Raw genomic sequence first — 17,184 nt, 5'->3', positions numbered from 1 at the left:
AATCCCGGAGAACCGCGGTGCCTTCACGGTAGGAAGCGCAGGGTTCCGAGGCCCCGGCCTCCCTCACCCCGGCTACAGGGACCGGGTGGGTTGGACCCCCAAGTGGAAGGAAGCGCGTCTGCTACAGCCAAATGGCCACAGGCTCAAGAGGGAGGAACCTGGCTAAGTGGTCACAAAGTTGAGAGTATAAATGCGCGCAGGAGGAGCGTGGCCAGAAACGGCACGAGGGGCAGGGAAGCAGGCGGCAAGTCCTGCTCGAAATGCCCAGCTCCCGCCGCCCTCCTGGGCCGCCCTTCCCCCGCGCGCACGCGGAGCCTGGGAAACCCCGGTGTCCCCGCGCGGCCAAGGCTCCCGCGCTCCGCCAGGGGCACTGGCTCCTGCCCCTCCAGAAAATCCCGCTGGGGGCTCCACGCCGGGACACCGGCACCCCGCTCGCCACCCGCTCCCAACCCAGCCGCTCAAGCCCCCAGCTCGCCCCCAGGGACGAGGAGACGCCCCACCTCCGGGGAACGGGGAGCAGGCCACTTACTGGGGCTCAGGAAGCACTCGGTCAGCCTTCGGAAGCAGCTCGCATTATTAGAAGGTCCATCTTCCATGTCGGAGCCGAAAAGCAGCGCGGCCGCGGCGGCGAGGGCGAAGCCGGCGCCCAGAGGACGCCGAGGAGTTTGGCCGCCGCCGCCTGGGCCAGCGCCGGGGAAACCGGGGGAGCCCGCGCGGCGGGCGGCAGGGCCGAGGGGGAGCCGGGGCGGCGGCGGCGGCGGCCGGGGCCCGGCGCGGGCTGGGAGCAGCAAGCCCTGGAGCGCAGGCGAGAGGAAGAGCCGCCGCCGCCCGCCGCCGCTGCCACCGCCGCCGCGGTGACTACTGCTACTGGGGACGCTCAAGGGAGCTGCCTCTTGTCCTCCTCCTCCTCCTCCGCCAGCATCGCCGCCTCCTCCCGCCGCCGCCGCCGCCGCTGCGCCCTCCCTTCCTGGGAGACGCACGGGGAGGTGAAAGGCAGCTGAGGAGGGGAGAAAAGAGGGGGGCGGCGGGGGGGGCGGCGGCCAGAAGTAAAAGGAAGATGGAGAGGAGGAGGGGACCCGGGAGGAGAAGGCGAGCGCCAAGGGAGCGCGGGCCGCGACCCAGCCGCAGCCACCGCCGCGCGCAGAGAGGGCGCCGGGGCCCCCCGCGGGGCTGGCGCGGCCTGCGGAGGAGTGGGGCGGGCGCGGGGGCGCGGCGCGCTCTGCCCGGCCGCGGCCAGGCCACTCGGGGGCCGGGCCCGGGCCCGCCGCGCTCCCCCCGCCGGCCGCGCTGCGCCTGGGTTCCGGGCGGAGTTTACCCGGGCCGCAGCCTGGCTGGTCCCCGGCCCTTGGCGGGGGACTCCGGGGGCGGGGAGCGAGAGGCTCCTCGGGGCTGGCCATGGTTCCTCCCCGGGCCCCGGAGAGGGCAGGCCGCTGGCTGGCGGGCAGGCGGGCGGGAGGGGCGCAGCGGGCCGGGGCTTGGTGGGCTCCGCCCCCGCAGGACCTGCCCACCGCCGCCGGCCGCCCGAGCCGCAGCCTAGTCCTTCTCTCCGGTCTTCTGGTTTCTCCCAGTCCACTCTTCACATTGTGCTCGACTTGGGCTGCGGAAGGAGCCGGGGCCGGGGGCCAGGCCCCGGCGACGGCTCCCGGCTACCCGCAGGCGCGCACAATCGGCGCCCTCCCGAGCGGAAGCTAGGGGCGGCGGAGACCCTCCTTGCGAGCGAGGCGTGGCGTGGTCTATGAGCGCTCCGGCGGCTGAGCCTCGGCGGCGGCTGGAAACCAACAGAAAAAAGCGCCGCAGTGCCGCTGCCCGTGGAGGCGGTGGTGGCGGCGGCGGCAGAAGACGCCCACTGGCGGAGCAGGCGCTCCCCACGCCGCGGCCTCCCGCGCCCACGTAGCGCGCCCCGCGGGACTCGGCCCCTGCGCCAGGCTCAGGCACCCGCATGGCCCTCGGCGCGCCGCCTGCATCCCGGACCCAGCAACCGCTGCGTCCCGGCCCTGTCACGTCTGGGTCCGGTGTTTGGGATTCCAAATCATGAGTCCCGCAGCGACTCCAGCTGTGCGCTGCTGGGGGAGCCACTTCGGCCTGCCGGTTACCCCAGCCATGGAATCCTCCTGGTGGCCGACCAGCAGCTCCAACCCTGCTGTGCTCAGTCCGAACTCCCGAGCGAGAGTTCCAACTAGGACCTTTGGTGGGAGTTTAAATGAACACTCAGTGTTTCCCATAAACTAGGGTTTGAAATACGGTTCCTCCCCCAGGACTCTCTCTCGGATAGTCACTTTAAAACGAACTTCGTCTGCACAACCCCAGTTTGTATTGGTTGGGGTTAGAGAACGGAAAGGGCAAACCGTGGCCAAAATGAGCAAGACCATGAGATCACTGCCCCCATACCCTGAGTCTGCCTTGCCATCTGCGGCATTCTTGGACACCCCCATCCGGTAGTCACGAATCCAAGCAGTTGCCACTGAAGGGAAATGAGCCGCCCAATGGGCGCTCAGAACTAGGAGCCGCCAGAAGTTTGGGGAAGTTGGAGCACAAGGGCGCACGGATGCGCAGGTGTCCGCGTTGGGGCAGACATGCGGGGTGGGGCCACCACGGCGCGCTGGGTCGGAGGAGAGGCGGTGGGTCTGCTGTCCCACGGTGGCACGGGCTGTCTTGACTCCGAGGACGAGGTTATTTTCCCCAGAGTGGAGCACACACGCCAAAGCCCAGCTTTCACGAAGGGCAAAGCGGTCACCCAAGCGCGAGGCGTGCGCTATGGTGTAGCAAAGGGGCTGGCCGAGGGCTCTGGGCTCCCGCTGTGCGCTGGGACCTGGGGCCGTTTCTCGCCCTACATGTTTTCTTCTGTCTATCCAGTTTCACATGTATTTTTATGTTGAAGCGCGCTCCAGATTCCTCACTAGTCAATTCTTTCCCCGACTCTCATCCAAACTCCCCACAGTGGAAAATAACACTTTTGTATTTGCACAAGCTGAGCAGTTGGGATGCGAGGGACATGCTGGGGCTTCCCTCCCCGAGTAAAGTCCACAGACGTCTCCGTGATTCCCGGACGGATCCTGAGTGTCGCGTGTAACGGGCATCAGCCTTGGCACTCACTGGGTCAAAATCCCTACATTCGTGGAATAAGAAAATGATTGTGGTGACTCCTACCTTAGGGGTGCTGCCCTTGTTTTTGAATTTTTTTCGGCAAAGAAAAAACTATAATGACTGAGCCAGGCTGTCCGCAGCCTCCCAGCTTGACGCTTCTCCGGCCGCGCAGATTCCACTCCGCTTACTTTGCTGCGAGTCTGGAGTTTGTGATGTCGCGCCTGGACCAGGCAGGAAGGCTCTGGGGGCTGCCCGCACATTTAAAAAGACACGTTTCTCCTCAAGTGTTTATTGTTCCTTCCTTTACACGCAAAAATGTTTCTCCTTGTCATTTAAGTTTCCTTATCTGCATTTTGAAGTTATTAAAGCGATTTTTTTCAGTTCCAAGAAAATATACATTTAACTTGCCTATAAGCCCCCTTGCGGGCGCAGGAGACGGGATAGGAAACACCAAAGATTTGTCCCGGGACTCCTTGTTAAATCGGGAGGCAAACTTTGGAATTTTCATTCACCCTTTCCCAGAATCAACCTCCTATTTACCTTTCGTCCTTCTTTTCTCCAAGTGCTTGCTGGAAGGGACGTTTTCCTGGACAAATTAAAATCACAAAGCATAACAACGGGAAAGGAACAAGTTGAGGAGGAGTTTACTGATTAGCTGTGAAATTTGGATACATGGTCTCCCTCCTTCATACTGGTGTCCGCGTTTGCAAGTCTCAGAGGCATTCAGCCACTTTCTTTTCTTCATGAACTTTACTTAGTTGAAGACTTTAATGACAAAGGGGCAGACGCACAGGCTCCGACACTCACCTGTGCTCAGGTGCTGCGGCGCCCGCCGGAGAACGCGCTGCTTGCAGATTCCTTTCCTTCCCTTTGAGTTTCTTTACTAATACATATCAGAAAGAGCAGAAGGCTGTGACACTACAATCTTGTTACTCCAAACCTTTTGTGAATAAACGCACCGGCCCGTAATTGAGGGAACACTGTATTCTGAGAGTTCCCATAAAGGCTGCAATATAAGTTACATGGCAAAATGTTATTAGACTACAGGGCAATTTAAGCATACTGTCATTATCAGAAGTAGAGGAAGAGCGAAGGCAGAAATTCACAAGGTTGCAGTGCTCTCGGTAAAATAAACAATTTTCTGTACTTTCAGCTGAGGAAATGCCAAGCACAGAGTTTGCAAATGTTGCAAAGAAAAAAAAAAAAAAACTTTGCAAAGAAAAAAAAAAACTAAGTAAAAGAATATTAAGAGGGTAGTTAACGCCAGTAATGGTGCCAAATAATGATGACCATTACTACTAGTTCAACATTTAAAAATAATATAAAACCTTTGTCTCTGTTTTTTACCAAGGAATATGATCAAGAGTTTTATATTGCTAATGAAACTTTAAATTAGTGGACCTATACAAACATAACTATATGTAAATTCTCCAGACACTCTTCTACATGTTATTTTTAAATCAAGTTAATTCTATATTACTTTTAGTAATTATGCCTGACGTTTATTTATAGAGGAAATAATACCTGCCTGATTGTCACTTAATTTGGATTTTATGTTTTTAAAAATGTGAGTCTAGGTAGAGCCTAAGATGTTTTTAAATGGAGATTTTCCCGTAAAAAGTATGAAATTTCTTCATAATAATTTAATCATGCAGCCATTTTTAATAACATAAGAGTTAGGCTTGTAACTAACACGGTTAATATTTTATGAACTTTTTGGTAAACATGCAGTTCTGCGTCTTAACTGATTTTATTTTACAACTATGGATATTAGTGCTCACTATTGTAAATTTCACATCATTGATCCTTGAAAAATCTTTTTCCTTTTTAAACGATGATAACCTTTCTTTATGGACATATAAAAGCAAAGAAAACTAAATGTTAAACTCATCTACTTACACAGATGTCTACCAAAATGCACATTCTCTTTACTGTGATTTTAATTTTTCTAACATTTAAAAGGCATAGCAAAATAAATCATAAGCAAGTGTCTATTGTTCTTAAGTCCCATAAAATCATGTGAGTTGTACCTGTCAGACTTTTTCCATTTAATAGCTAGTAAATTAGTGTAAATAGCATTCAGGTGTGCTTGTCATATCACACAAACTATCTCCATGTTAATGGGATACTTTGTTTACTACCTGGTGTCATTAAAATGGAGTTAGCTTCCAGGCATTCACTCACATCCTCTTGACCTCCCACCTCCCAATCCCTCGCTACTAGATTTTAGTTTGTATTTCCAGGAAGTTTCCTTCAATTTTTCTCATTCCCAATTCATCATAGCTTTGTTGTCTAGACTCCTGGAACTTATGTATTTTATCTGCACATATCAACATAATGGGTTAAGTCTCTTGTTAAGAAAGTTAGTGCACATGTCATTTCCATTGACAGTTCCATTTTCAACAGCTTGACATCAGGGAGACTGCCTCTCCTACTATTCACACCTTTAATGAAGACCAGCACACAATAGGCACTCAATAATCGCTGGTCTTCCTGTCACCTGAATGCCAGCTGATTACAAATTTCCACTACTATTGATGTTAATACATCTTGACCAAAGTAAGGAATACCTTACTTTGTTGATACCTTACAGTGTTGTTATAGTCAAACCTAAAATAAAAGGCCATTCTAATTCTAGTTTAAAAAATATTATTAAAGTCAATACTTTACAGGGGACAGCCTTGAAAACAGACCAAGATGATAAAAACAACTCCTTTAGCTACCATTAATATTCCTAGATCTTCAGTTTCAGTTCAATTGGGTTTTTTTTAACGTTTTATTTCCATATGTTTTGGGGGAATGGGTGGTATTTTGTTACATGAGTAAGTTCTATAGTGGTGATTTACTAGATTTTGGTGCATCCATCACCCGAGCAGTATGCCCTGAACCTGATTTGTAGTCTTTTATCCTTCACTCCCTTGAACTGTTTTTATTAATTCAAACCAATTAACGGTAAAACAAATTGCAATTGTATTATCACTTTATGTTATAAAGCAGTAAAAACCAGTATAGGTTACATTATTATTTATTTAATAAACATCAGAATAGTTTTTATTTTTTAAATTATAATTAGTTTCTAACTTTCAAATTTTAATTAAAATTTGTTTCTAATTAGAATATTTTTGATCATATGCAAATGGTTAAAATATTAATATTTGAAATAATATTTGAAAAAAATAATATTTGAAATATTAGTATTTTAATATTCGAAACCATTCTTAAGAACCCATCTATCTGAGAAAGAGGTTATGTGTATTTCTTTCTTTCTCTCTTTTTTTAAAAAAATTTCTTTTCAATGAGAGAAACATGTGTTTCTTGACTAATGCAAGATCCAAGTGGAGATTTTCACTAATCAAAAGAAAGACATTAATTATCTCCTGAAAATAAGCTCTACATAATGGCTGTGAGTGTCTAGCTATAAAGATTCTGATGTTAAAAAGGTATTGCTAAGCTTATATAATCAATACTAAGTTCTTGTGATAACCATGAGATTATTAACTGTCTTATATAACACTGCTGTGTTATGACACAGAAGTAGATTTCAAAGATGTTGCCATTAAAAAATACCAAGTCACTGTAGAAATCCATTGGCATTTATGGAGTGCTGAAACAGTTTTTAGTTCTCAAAAACAGACACAAGTTAGAACACAACCATGAGTTCTGCTTAAATAATCAACACTTTTACCAAACTTTTACAAGTCAAATATATCAATTGTGCTTGAGACTGTATTTTAAGAATTAAATAAAAGCAGTGTGAGAGAACTATATCTCAATAAGAATAATAAGCCTAAAAGAAACAAAATACTTATTTAAGAAAACTAAAGTCCAGTTTAAAGCATTTAAGTAGAAAGTGGTCATAGATGGACATTCTGGATAAAAAGGTTTGGCAGGTTTGGCCGGTTTGGCCAGACGCAGTGGCTCACACTTGTAATCCCAGCACTTTGGGAAGCTGAGGCAGGCAGATCACAAGGTTAAGAGTTTGAGACCAGCCTGGGCAACAAGGTGAAATCCCGTCTCTACTAAAATACAAAAAATTAGCTGGGCATGGTGGCAGATGACCGTAATCCCAGCTACTTGGGAGACTGAGGAAGGAGGATCACTTGAACCCAGGAGGAAGAGGTTACAGTGAGCCAAGATTGTGCCACTACACTCCAACCTGGCTGACAGAGCAAGACTCTGTCTCCCCACCAAAAAAAGGAGGTTTGGCTGGAGGCTGAAATTATAAAAGATGGTATGCCTGATTCCTATGGGGACTTTTCATACAAATGGGTACACAGGTCTCGTAAGGGTTGCCAAAATTATCACTGAGTGTGTCTCACCATGATACTGCCTCAGTGCCCACACAAGCTATGTGATGTTTGAACTGTGTATTGTTCATGTTACTTGAAATAAGTAGCTCTTCATCTGTTACTCTGGAATCTTTTTCTTGCAAACATGTTAAATTTTGATAACCCAATGTTTATAATAGGTCTTGACATGTATACAGGGGTTTGATGTAGTTACAGAAGGAAATATTGTTGTCTCTTCCAGATTTGTCTCAGGAGTAAGGATCAAAATGGCTTATTTAATCCAAAGAATTGGAGAACTGATTCCTTATTCCTTTCTCTTTACAGAGAGAGAGAGAGAGAGAAAGAGAGAGAGAGAGAGAGAGAGAGAGGAAGGGAGGGAGGAAGGGAGGGAAGGAGGGAGGGAAAAGGGAGAAAGGGAGATAGGAAGGGAAGGAGGAAGGAAGTGAAAGGAAGAAAGAAGGAAAAAGGAAGAAAAAGAAAGAAAGAAAGAAAGAAAGAAAGAAAGAAAGGAAAAGAAAAGAATCCAAGGCATGGCCTGAGGTACAAGTGAACACCATGAGTTTGTTCTGGTCTAGACCGGAATTGAACTGGCATTTCGGGGCACAAAGCTAGACAGGCTTCATTCACATGGGTGAATTGTTCTGACGTCAGTCCTTGACTTCTGCACAGGTTTTAAAGAGGAGAAAGCAATGCTTTGTCCCTGAGCCTCTCTTATTCAAGTGCAGAACAGAAAAAGGAGAGAGAAAGTTTGATGCAGTCATCAGGCCTCCTCAGCTGCTGAAGCATCAGGAAGACCGTGCCCAGGCTGTATTCTCAAGGACTGGGGCTGTGGGTTACGGAAGGCTCCAATCTAGACTGCGTTAGGCCTGGCTGCTGGCACGGACCCTACCTGGCATTTGGAAGAGCAGCCAGTTGGGAGATGTAGGTAGAACTTTGTATATTAAATCTTTTGAAATGAACCCTTATGAGGAAAATAATTCACAGAAGCCAAAAGATGAGCGACCTTGTTTTCTCAGCTGTGTTTCTATAGGATTGATTAGTGAGCCAGAGACGCCAGAGGTAACTCAGCCTGGGAGCTGAAGGAAGGGGAGGTTTAGATGGGCGGCATATCTTCCATAATCCTGTGGCCATATTCATTTTATTTGGCTCAGAAATTGGAGTTTAATAACCTCATGTTTATATGCTGCACTAATATTGCCATCATCAACAGTGGCAAAGTCAACAAAGGAGGATCTCCTCCCTACTCTGGAGCTCCTTGGCATCTGCACAATTTTCCTGATGGTGGAAAATACATTTCAGTCATATTTGATAAGTGTTTTATTGTTTCCAAGTACAGCCTATGAGTACAGCATGCTAGCTAACCCTCGGAAGTCTCCTGAATTCAAATCACTATCCGTCACTTGATTCCAGGTATCCAATTAGATTATTATGACTTACAGGTGGCATGAAAGCTCACTTTTCTCCTCCCTCCGACACACCTATCTGAATAGAGATTTCCATTAGAAGTTTCCAGAGATCTCTACCCAGGAGTATTGTACTTGTCCTGCCCTATACTTTCCTGATTTGAAACATCCATAATAAATCTCAATTTTACTTTCTACTTATTATATGTAATTTAATCGCTGAGCCTGGACAACCTCAGGCTGAAAGACACCACTAAAGTCACGAGGCAAAATTCAAATTTAAAAAAGAATACACCAGGGCCAAGTGGCATTAATGTATTTGTTGATTTTGCTTGCTATGTCATACTGGTCATGTATGGACCCAACTGGGCCCATCCTAGGTATGTGCACTAGTGGTTGAACTGGCCAGAAGGGGCACCTGGGCAGTTGCATTTGCAAGAAGTTGCACACCTGGCAGGGAGCCAGAAGAAATAATCCAGCCACACACTGATGGTTGAGGGCTCTTGGGGAATCAAAGAGAGAAAGCTTCCTCCTAGGTAAATGATTTGCACATTCCCTGTCGATTTTGCATAACCCTTCCTTCCCATAACCACTGACAACAGTTTTCTGGTTCTTCTGTGAGCATCTTGATGCAAGGACCTAGCTTGTTCATTGCAGGCAGACCGACATAGCTGTAATCCTCCTCTTACCAAGTGTCACAAAGAAATACATTTGAGCAAAATACAGGAAACAAAGGGTGGCTTTCAGGCAATTATATCATAGTTACCATTAAGCTGCTGCTGCTTTTTTCCATCCGTAACATAAAGGCCTTCCCACAGGTACACTGAGAAACATAATGGAACATCATTAACTTGGATTCAACCCATTTGATTGTAAAAGTTTAGGCAAGATTTACATGTACATTCTAAACAATTCTCTTGTTTGATTAAAACCATAGAACTGAACAACTAAAACCAAGCCAAAAATCACTGTAATTTTTATCTGATAATTTTTATGTAATTGACAAACAAATCATGATATAATCACCTTAATTTAAATATGAATACTTCCTATAAATGCTTTTTTCTTGCTTCTGGAGTCACCCAGAATGGGGAAATTGGTCTAGTTAGGAGTGGTAAAGAGGGATCTTAAAATATCCCAACCTATTAGCATTATGAATACTTTCAGTAAAGAATGAAATGGGTATAAAGGCATTCAAACAAATTTAGAACTTAAGTGGCAAAAGGAGCCCTTAGATGAGTTACCAGGGTAGAGTCTTAGAGTGTGCAGGAAGTGCTGATCATATCATCTTACAGCTGCAAGACATCCCTACTGATCACATTTCCCTCCCTTCTCTCTCTAATTTTTAAAGTCTGACAAATGACACTTTATAAGTCTACAGCCTAGGGTTATCTGACCCATCTTTCCGATCAGACTGTACTGGTGAAGAGACTGATTTCTTAGGTTTTCAACATATCAATGTTGAAAATAATATAGTTTGTAATAAACTGTATTACAAACTATATCAGGATTGGCATCCACCCAGGAAGAGGAAGAGAGCTGCTTGTGCTGCCACCTTCCTGTTGGCTGCTGGGTATATCTCTCCACAACTGTGCTCAGCATGACTGCGTTCCAAGGACCCAATTAATTTCCTTCCATCACTACTCTTAGAAGCCCTTAGAGGAAGCTTTAATAGGTAGGATTTAGGCTCGTTTTATAGATTTCATACACATGGATTATAAAACTGACGAAAAGCAGCTATAAACAACAAAGTAGGGCTTTTGATATCACACACACATATATATACACACACAGTGTGCTTTGTATCATATACGTGTGTGTATACATATATATATAGTTGTGTGCGTGCTTATTCTCTAAGGCAGGATGTTTACATTCAGTATTCACAGATTTCTGTATTTATTAAAATGAGATCATTTTATAGGGGCATTAGTTAAATGCTCTCCCCAAATAAAAGCAAGTTTACACATTAAATATCTCTATTTTGTAGTGGAGTTAGTAATATATGCCATGAAAATCTATCCCATCTGTTTTTGGTCAAACTGTATTACTTCAGTAACCATAGAATACTGGTGAAGTCTGGTCTTATGTTTTTGAAATCGGATTTAAGTGAATCTCATATAAACAAGTTTTCAGAAGAGAGATCAAGACGAGGATGTAAATCTGCAACTTGCTAAGATACTCCCATAAACACTGAAGATTGTTCCTTTATTTAGAACTTGATTTCATTGATAGTAAAGATTTCCACAGTTTATCTGAAACTCATTAACTATGTAAAGGTATGCATTTCTCATATATCTCTTATTGGTCAATGGTATAAGGCAATCTCTCTAAGTTTGACCAACACCTTTCAAAATACAGATGCTCCTCAATTTATAACAGACCTATCATAAGCTGAAAATATCCTAAGTCGAAATATACTTAGTACAACTGACCTAACACGCATCAGGGCTTAGCCTAGCCTACCTTAAATGTGCTCATGTGCTCAGTATACTCAGTCGGGCAAAAACCACAAAGCCTATTTTATAGTAAAGTGTTCAATATCTCATGTAACTTATTGAATACTGGCCTGAAAGTGAAAAGCAACGGTTGGATGGTAGTATGGTTTGGCTGTGTCCCCACCAAATCTCATCTTGAATGATAGCTCCCATAATTCCCTTGTGTTGTGGGAGAAGCCAGTGGGAGATAATTGAATCATGAAGGCCGTTTTCCCCATACTGTTCTCATGGTAGTGACTAAGTCTCACGAGATCTGATGGTTTGATAAGGGGAAATCTCTTTGGTTGGCTCTCACACTTCTCTTGTCTGCCACCATGTGAGACGTGCCTTTTACCTTCTGCCATAATTGTGAGGCTTCCCCAGCCACATGGAACCATGAGTCCATTAAACTTCTTTCTTTTGTAATTTGTCCAGTCTCAGGTACGTCTTTATCAGCAGTGTGAAAACAGACTAATACAGATAGATACTCAAAGAATGGTTTCTACTGAATGCCTATCATTTTCACACCATCATAAACTTAAAAAATCTTTAAGTTGAACCACCGTAAGTTAGGAACCATCTGTGATTCCATCAACTCATTGTGTTTGACTGCAGTTGCCAGTCCTTATTGGTTGTAAGTTAATACTCCACTCCACATCTTTGCTGTGAATTAAATAAAGTAACGACTGGGCCCACACCACTCCTAGAAGTTCAACCTAACTAATCACTTAAGTCTCAGACCTGTCACGTCTAGGTGAACTGACCCAGAAAGCAGTCACTAAGCACAGTATAACTCTGAAGAAAATAAAATTAGTGAACATTTTCAACTTTTCAACAGATAGACTAGATTGAAGAAGGAGAAAGGGATGTGCACTTTAAAACTATATATGCCACAGATTCCCATGAATGGTTAACCCTTCCAGTGCATGTATATAGAATTCGATTCATAAAAGCCAACATGGTATTCAGTATACAGGCTCTTCCAGGAGTCTGCAGCATAACCATGCAAGATTTTCATTGTTTTCTTTCATGTCACAGCAGATTTGGATGTAGCTTTTCTATTGAATCTGAAAAGGCAAGGGTTAATACCCAGGTTTCCAGGGTGAAGCCAGAGCCACTTCCCCCTGCACCTAGGCACGGGGATCCCCAGACCTTCCTGCAGCTCTGTAATTCAGGCCTCTTCAGCCGCTTCTGGTTTCAGAATATCAGTATTTATTTGTACTTTCTCTTATTTTTCATGTTATTTTTAGCGATATATTCCCTCTTCACACTTTGTTTGTTTTTAAATTTTCATTATGTGTATTCAGTTCCTTTATTTTTAGTCTTTCTTCTTTAATGGTGAGGGCATTTTTGCCAATACATATTTTTTTCCCTGAGTTGAGCATTCGGGGATTCCAAAGGTTTTAAAATAAAATATTATTTTTTCGTAGGTTTCTAGATGTTTTTAAATTTCAGTTTTAATATTCTCTTTGATCCATGGGTTATATAGAAGTATGTTTATGATTTTCCAAATAATAAAAAATATTCTCAGCCACATTACAATCTTAATTTAGTTTAGTTTTGGATTACAGTAAAAGAATGTGTCTTGAAAGATCTCTAATTTTAAATTTTTAAAAGGTGTTCCTGTGTCCATAGATATGATCGTGTTTTATAAAGTGTTTCCCAGGGAGGAAAAACTCAAGCTGGTCAGAGGCACACGGAAACAAAGACTGGAGCCTTTGTTCTAGAGACACACTGCCCAGGTTCGGATCTTGCCTTTACCCCTTTCCCATTCCACAATTTCCCTGGACAAAATATAGACTTTTGCTGAGCTTCACTTTCCGTCTTTAAAATGGACACATGGAAACAGTAGCCATGTCTCCCCTTCATGCTGCCATGAGGATGACTAAGATTGTGTATATGGAAATGCCTCCAGTGGTCACTGGCCTGCAGCAGGCACTCAGCAGGAAAAGAAAAAAAAAAAAAAAAAAAAACCATGGTTCCTGCATCAGAACAGACCTGGCCTTAAATGCTAGATCCACCACATCCCAGCTGCCCTTGGAAATTACTTTCTGTTCTGAGCTTCCTACTGATGTCCAGTGGGGAGAGCAGCAGAAGTAGCTGCGGGGATTCAGACTGACGTGCCTGGGAACCATGAGACCACTGCCTGGCTTAGAGCAAAAGCCAGCGAACACACTGGGACCTGCTGTTTTTATGAGGACTATAAAATGAGAAAACATAAAATGGCTCGTGTTTCTCACGAATGATCTTTTCACCTAACTCACTATTCCTAAGGGACTGGCCAGGCCAAAGGAAAGTCAACGGGCTTATCACAGAAGAAGGAGAGAAGCTGCTAGCAGCTCAAAATGTCTGCATTTGGATTACCTTCCCAAACAAGGGCACAGAGGCAGAATGGGCACACAGTAGCCTCTGAAAGTTGTAACACTAACTTGCGGCATCAACTTCCAGTTAGAAACTCTTCCTGCTTTGTGTGTGCCTCCCATGCCCAGTTCTTAACTCTAGAAGCTTTCGTGGTGGTGGTTGTTTTCTGAGTGTCTCTTTCCTGTTCACTCTTAGACTCCACCCTCCTCTCTGAGTGACTGTCTTCTCCATTCAGGTGTCCACAGCACACGCCAACCACAACACTGCAACCAAGACCATCACTTCTGGAGAAAGCATCATCATTTCCAAGCCTGAATTTTCAGAATAAGTCATCTTAGGGATGAGAAGGTTGTGAAGACATCAAGATAATTGAATACTAGAAAATCAATGGTTATGTCTATGCCTATGCCTGCCCCAAAAGTCTGGCTACATTTACAATGTGAAATTGTTTTTCTGAAGATAGATAAATCTGATATACTTTTTCCCAGCCTGAAATTTAAGTATCTGGTTGGTTGGTTTGTTTTTGTTTTGGAGAACATGTGCTAAGCAGAAAGACCAAACCATAAAATTTTACATTTCATCCTTGGAAAATGTAAATAGCATGGGACTGCATGCTAACAAGCCATTCACAGTGTTTACACATGCAGGAGTCTATATAAAAGGGTTTATTTTTATTTGATAAAAATGAAGTATACTTTTTTCTAAGTGTATTCTTGGTATTGAGAAAGAGAACAAAGGCCTTAAAATATTAAATTCACATTTTTCATGGAAGACTTGTGTTCTATATTTAAAGTAAGATCATTTAAAATAGATGTACAGATACTGTCATGGTGTTTGTGTGTGGAGGCCTCCAGAAAAGATTTGAAAATGCAAAAGAACTCCTGCTCTTCCCAGATCACATCAGCCCAAGAAAAACAAAACAGAAATGTTGCTGGTGAGGGATTTAGAGGTGACCTAAATGCCAAGCCTCATGCCATGCTGGAAAATTATTCATTTATTTAACAAACATTCAGTGTCTACTATGCACCAGGATTCTGTGTGCTTGGGATCTGCAAGTCAACCAAAAAAGGCAAAAACTCTTGCTCCTGTGAAGCATATATTCTGGAATGGAAAATAAAAGGTAATAAATGTCTCAAAGAACTAAACTAGAACAAATATTTGATCTAGTTACTGGGTGTCTATCCAACCGACATCATTATATCAAAAAGATACCTAAACTGGTATGTTTATGGCAGGACTATTCATAATAGCAAAGATACAGAATCAACCTGAGTGTGGGTCAATGAATGATTGTGTTAGGAAAGTGGTACACGCGCAGTAGAAGACTCCTCAGCCAGGAAAATAAGGAAATTATGTCATTTGCAGCAACAGGGTGGGCTGGAGGCCATTGTCTTAACTGAAACGACTCACAGACAAGAAGTCAAATCTGAATATACTCACTCACAAGTGTGAGCTAAATAATGTGTACACATGGGTTTACGGGGGTGGAATTACAGACTTTGGTCATGTGGAGGGGTGGGAAGGTGGGAGGGAGGTGAGGAGTAGGAAAACTGCCGACTGAGTATAATGTACACTCCCTGGGCAACAGCTACACTAAAATCCCAGACTTCACCACTACGCAGCATTTCCATGTAACGTAACTGTACTTGCATCGCTTGAATTTATACAAGTAAAAATGCTCAACAGTAAGAAATATCACGCATCGTGAATTTGGTCATGTGGGGACAGGTGCTGCAGAGGAAGGGGGGGGTCAGGGTGCCGGGCAGGTTGGAAAGGGTGTGGTCAGCCGGGACCTCATTGAGAAGCTGATGTTGGAGCCCAGCTGGAAGGTGGTGAGGAAAGGGGTCCCAAGAGGAGGGGACAGCAGTGTGAGGTGTTCAGAAAGGCACACCCAGGCCCCTGTGCCTGGAGTGGAGTAGGAGGTCAGGGACAACCTGGCCAGCTCACCGGCTGTTTAGGCCACTGACTTGGCTTCCAGTCTTCACAAAATGGGAAACACCAGTGACTCACATGATCTGACTTTTATTTAAAGCACATTTTCCCTGACTTGCTCTGGGAGGGCGGAGTGCCGTGAGACTGGTGAGCGCCTCCCTTCCTCCTGTCAGCATGGACTTGCAACCCCCCCAGAGTGCCTGGAATGAAGGACTGCCCAGACTCACTGCATGGCTGGGCCCTCAATGGCCAACTCCTCCCGCGGGATGATGGGTCCTCGCTCATTCCCAAGAAATGAAATTATTCTGATAACGACTTTCCAAGAAAAAGAGCAAAATCTTGATTGAATGATTCACTTCCTTCCTTCCTGTGATGGTTAATTTTATACCAACTTGGCTGGGCCACGTGGCCTGCTGCTTGGTGAAATCCCAGTCTAGACATTGCTGTGAAGGCATTTGGTAGATGAGATTAACATTAGATCGGTCAACTTTCAGGAAAGCAGAGACTGTCCACAGTGTGGGTGGGCCTCATCCAATCAGTGGACGACTTTGAGAGGAAAAGACTGAGGTCCTCTAAGGAAGAAGAAATCTGCTTCCTGGCAGCCTTCAGACTGAAGCTGCAACATTGGCTCTTCCTGGGCCTCCGCCTGCCCTGCGTGTCCTGTGGTTTTTCCACCTGCCAGCAGGATTGTGAGAGCCACCTCCTCAAAAGTGCTCTCTCTAGATGTCTATAGTTAATCCAGTCAGCCCTCCATATTCACGGATTCCACATCCCTGCATTCAACCAGCCATGCTGGATTAAAACCTTTAGAAATAAAATATCTGTATTGAACATGTAAAGAGTTTTCTTGTCATCATTTCCCAAAAAATACAGTATTTACTTAGTGTTTACATCGTATTAGGTATTACAAGTAATTATAATGATGGTTTAAAGTATATAGGAGGATATGCATGGGTTATATGCAAACACCACATCATTTTATATCAGGGGCTTGAGCATCACAGACTTTGATACCATGAGAGGTCCTGCAGACCTGTACCCCAGGAGAGAAAACTGTGCATATGTGTTTATTTGTGTATGTGTGGTTTTGTTCATGTGTGTATTTGTATATTTGTATATCTGTGTGTGTGTTTGTATATCTCTGTTTGTGTGTTTGTATACCCATGTGTGTTTATGTGTATTTGTGTATTGTGTTTGTGTGTGTGTTTGTGTATGTGTGTGGTATATGTGTGTTTGTATATCTCTGTGTGTGTGTTTGTATATGCTTGTGTGTTTGTATATCGGTGAGTGTGTTTGTGTATGTGTGTGTGTGTCTCTGTGTGTGCAAGTATGTGTGTCCATGTGTGTCACTCTGTGCATGTGTTTATGTCTGTGTATATGTGCTTGTATATCCATGCATGTGTCTTTATGTGTGTGTCTGTGTATGTGTATGTCTCCGTGTGCATATGTGTGTTTCTGTGTCTGTGTGTCTTTGCGTGTGTATTATCTGTGTGTATCTGTGTATATGTGTGTGTCTGTGTGTGTCTGTGAATGTCTGTGTATGAGTGTTTCTGTACGTCTTTGGGTGTGTGTATATCCATGTGTTTATGTGTGTGCTTATGTGTGCTCTCTGTGTGTGTTTGTGTCTGTGTGTATGCC

The 17,184-nt window shown here is 44.6% G+C and overlaps 1 protein-coding gene across 11 annotated transcripts in view; it reads right to left on the bottom strand.

The window, feature by feature from the left end:
• The window catches only part of PDE10A (phosphodiesterase 10A), a 656,074-nt gene that overhangs the window by 330,371 nt on the left and 308,519 nt on the right, over positions 1–17,184 (bottom strand). Inside the window, exon 1 of one of the 11 annotated variants that reach the window (XM_074397174.1) lies at positions 9,543–9,565. The exons of 8 other annotated variants lie outside the window; for them this stretch is intronic. Coding sequence is in view for 1 of the 3 variants with exons in the window: in XM_074397163.1 (XP_074253264.1) it covers positions 530–1,397 (868 nt within the window). In the remaining 2 variants the exon portion in view is untranslated. Of the gene's footprint in view, positions 1–529; positions 1,832–9,542; positions 9,566–17,184 lie in introns of those variants that run through there. 2 more of the 11 variants (XM_074397163.1, XM_074397172.1) reach the window with 2 other exon arrangements.

This window comes from Saimiri boliviensis, chromosome 4 (assembly GCF_048565385.1).
Source record: "Saimiri boliviensis isolate mSaiBol1 chromosome 4, mSaiBol1.pri, whole genome shotgun sequence".
Lineage (NCBI taxonomy): Eukaryota > Metazoa > Chordata > Mammalia > Primates > Cebidae > Saimiri > Saimiri boliviensis.
This window is presented reverse-complemented; position numbering and strand designations above follow the sequence as displayed.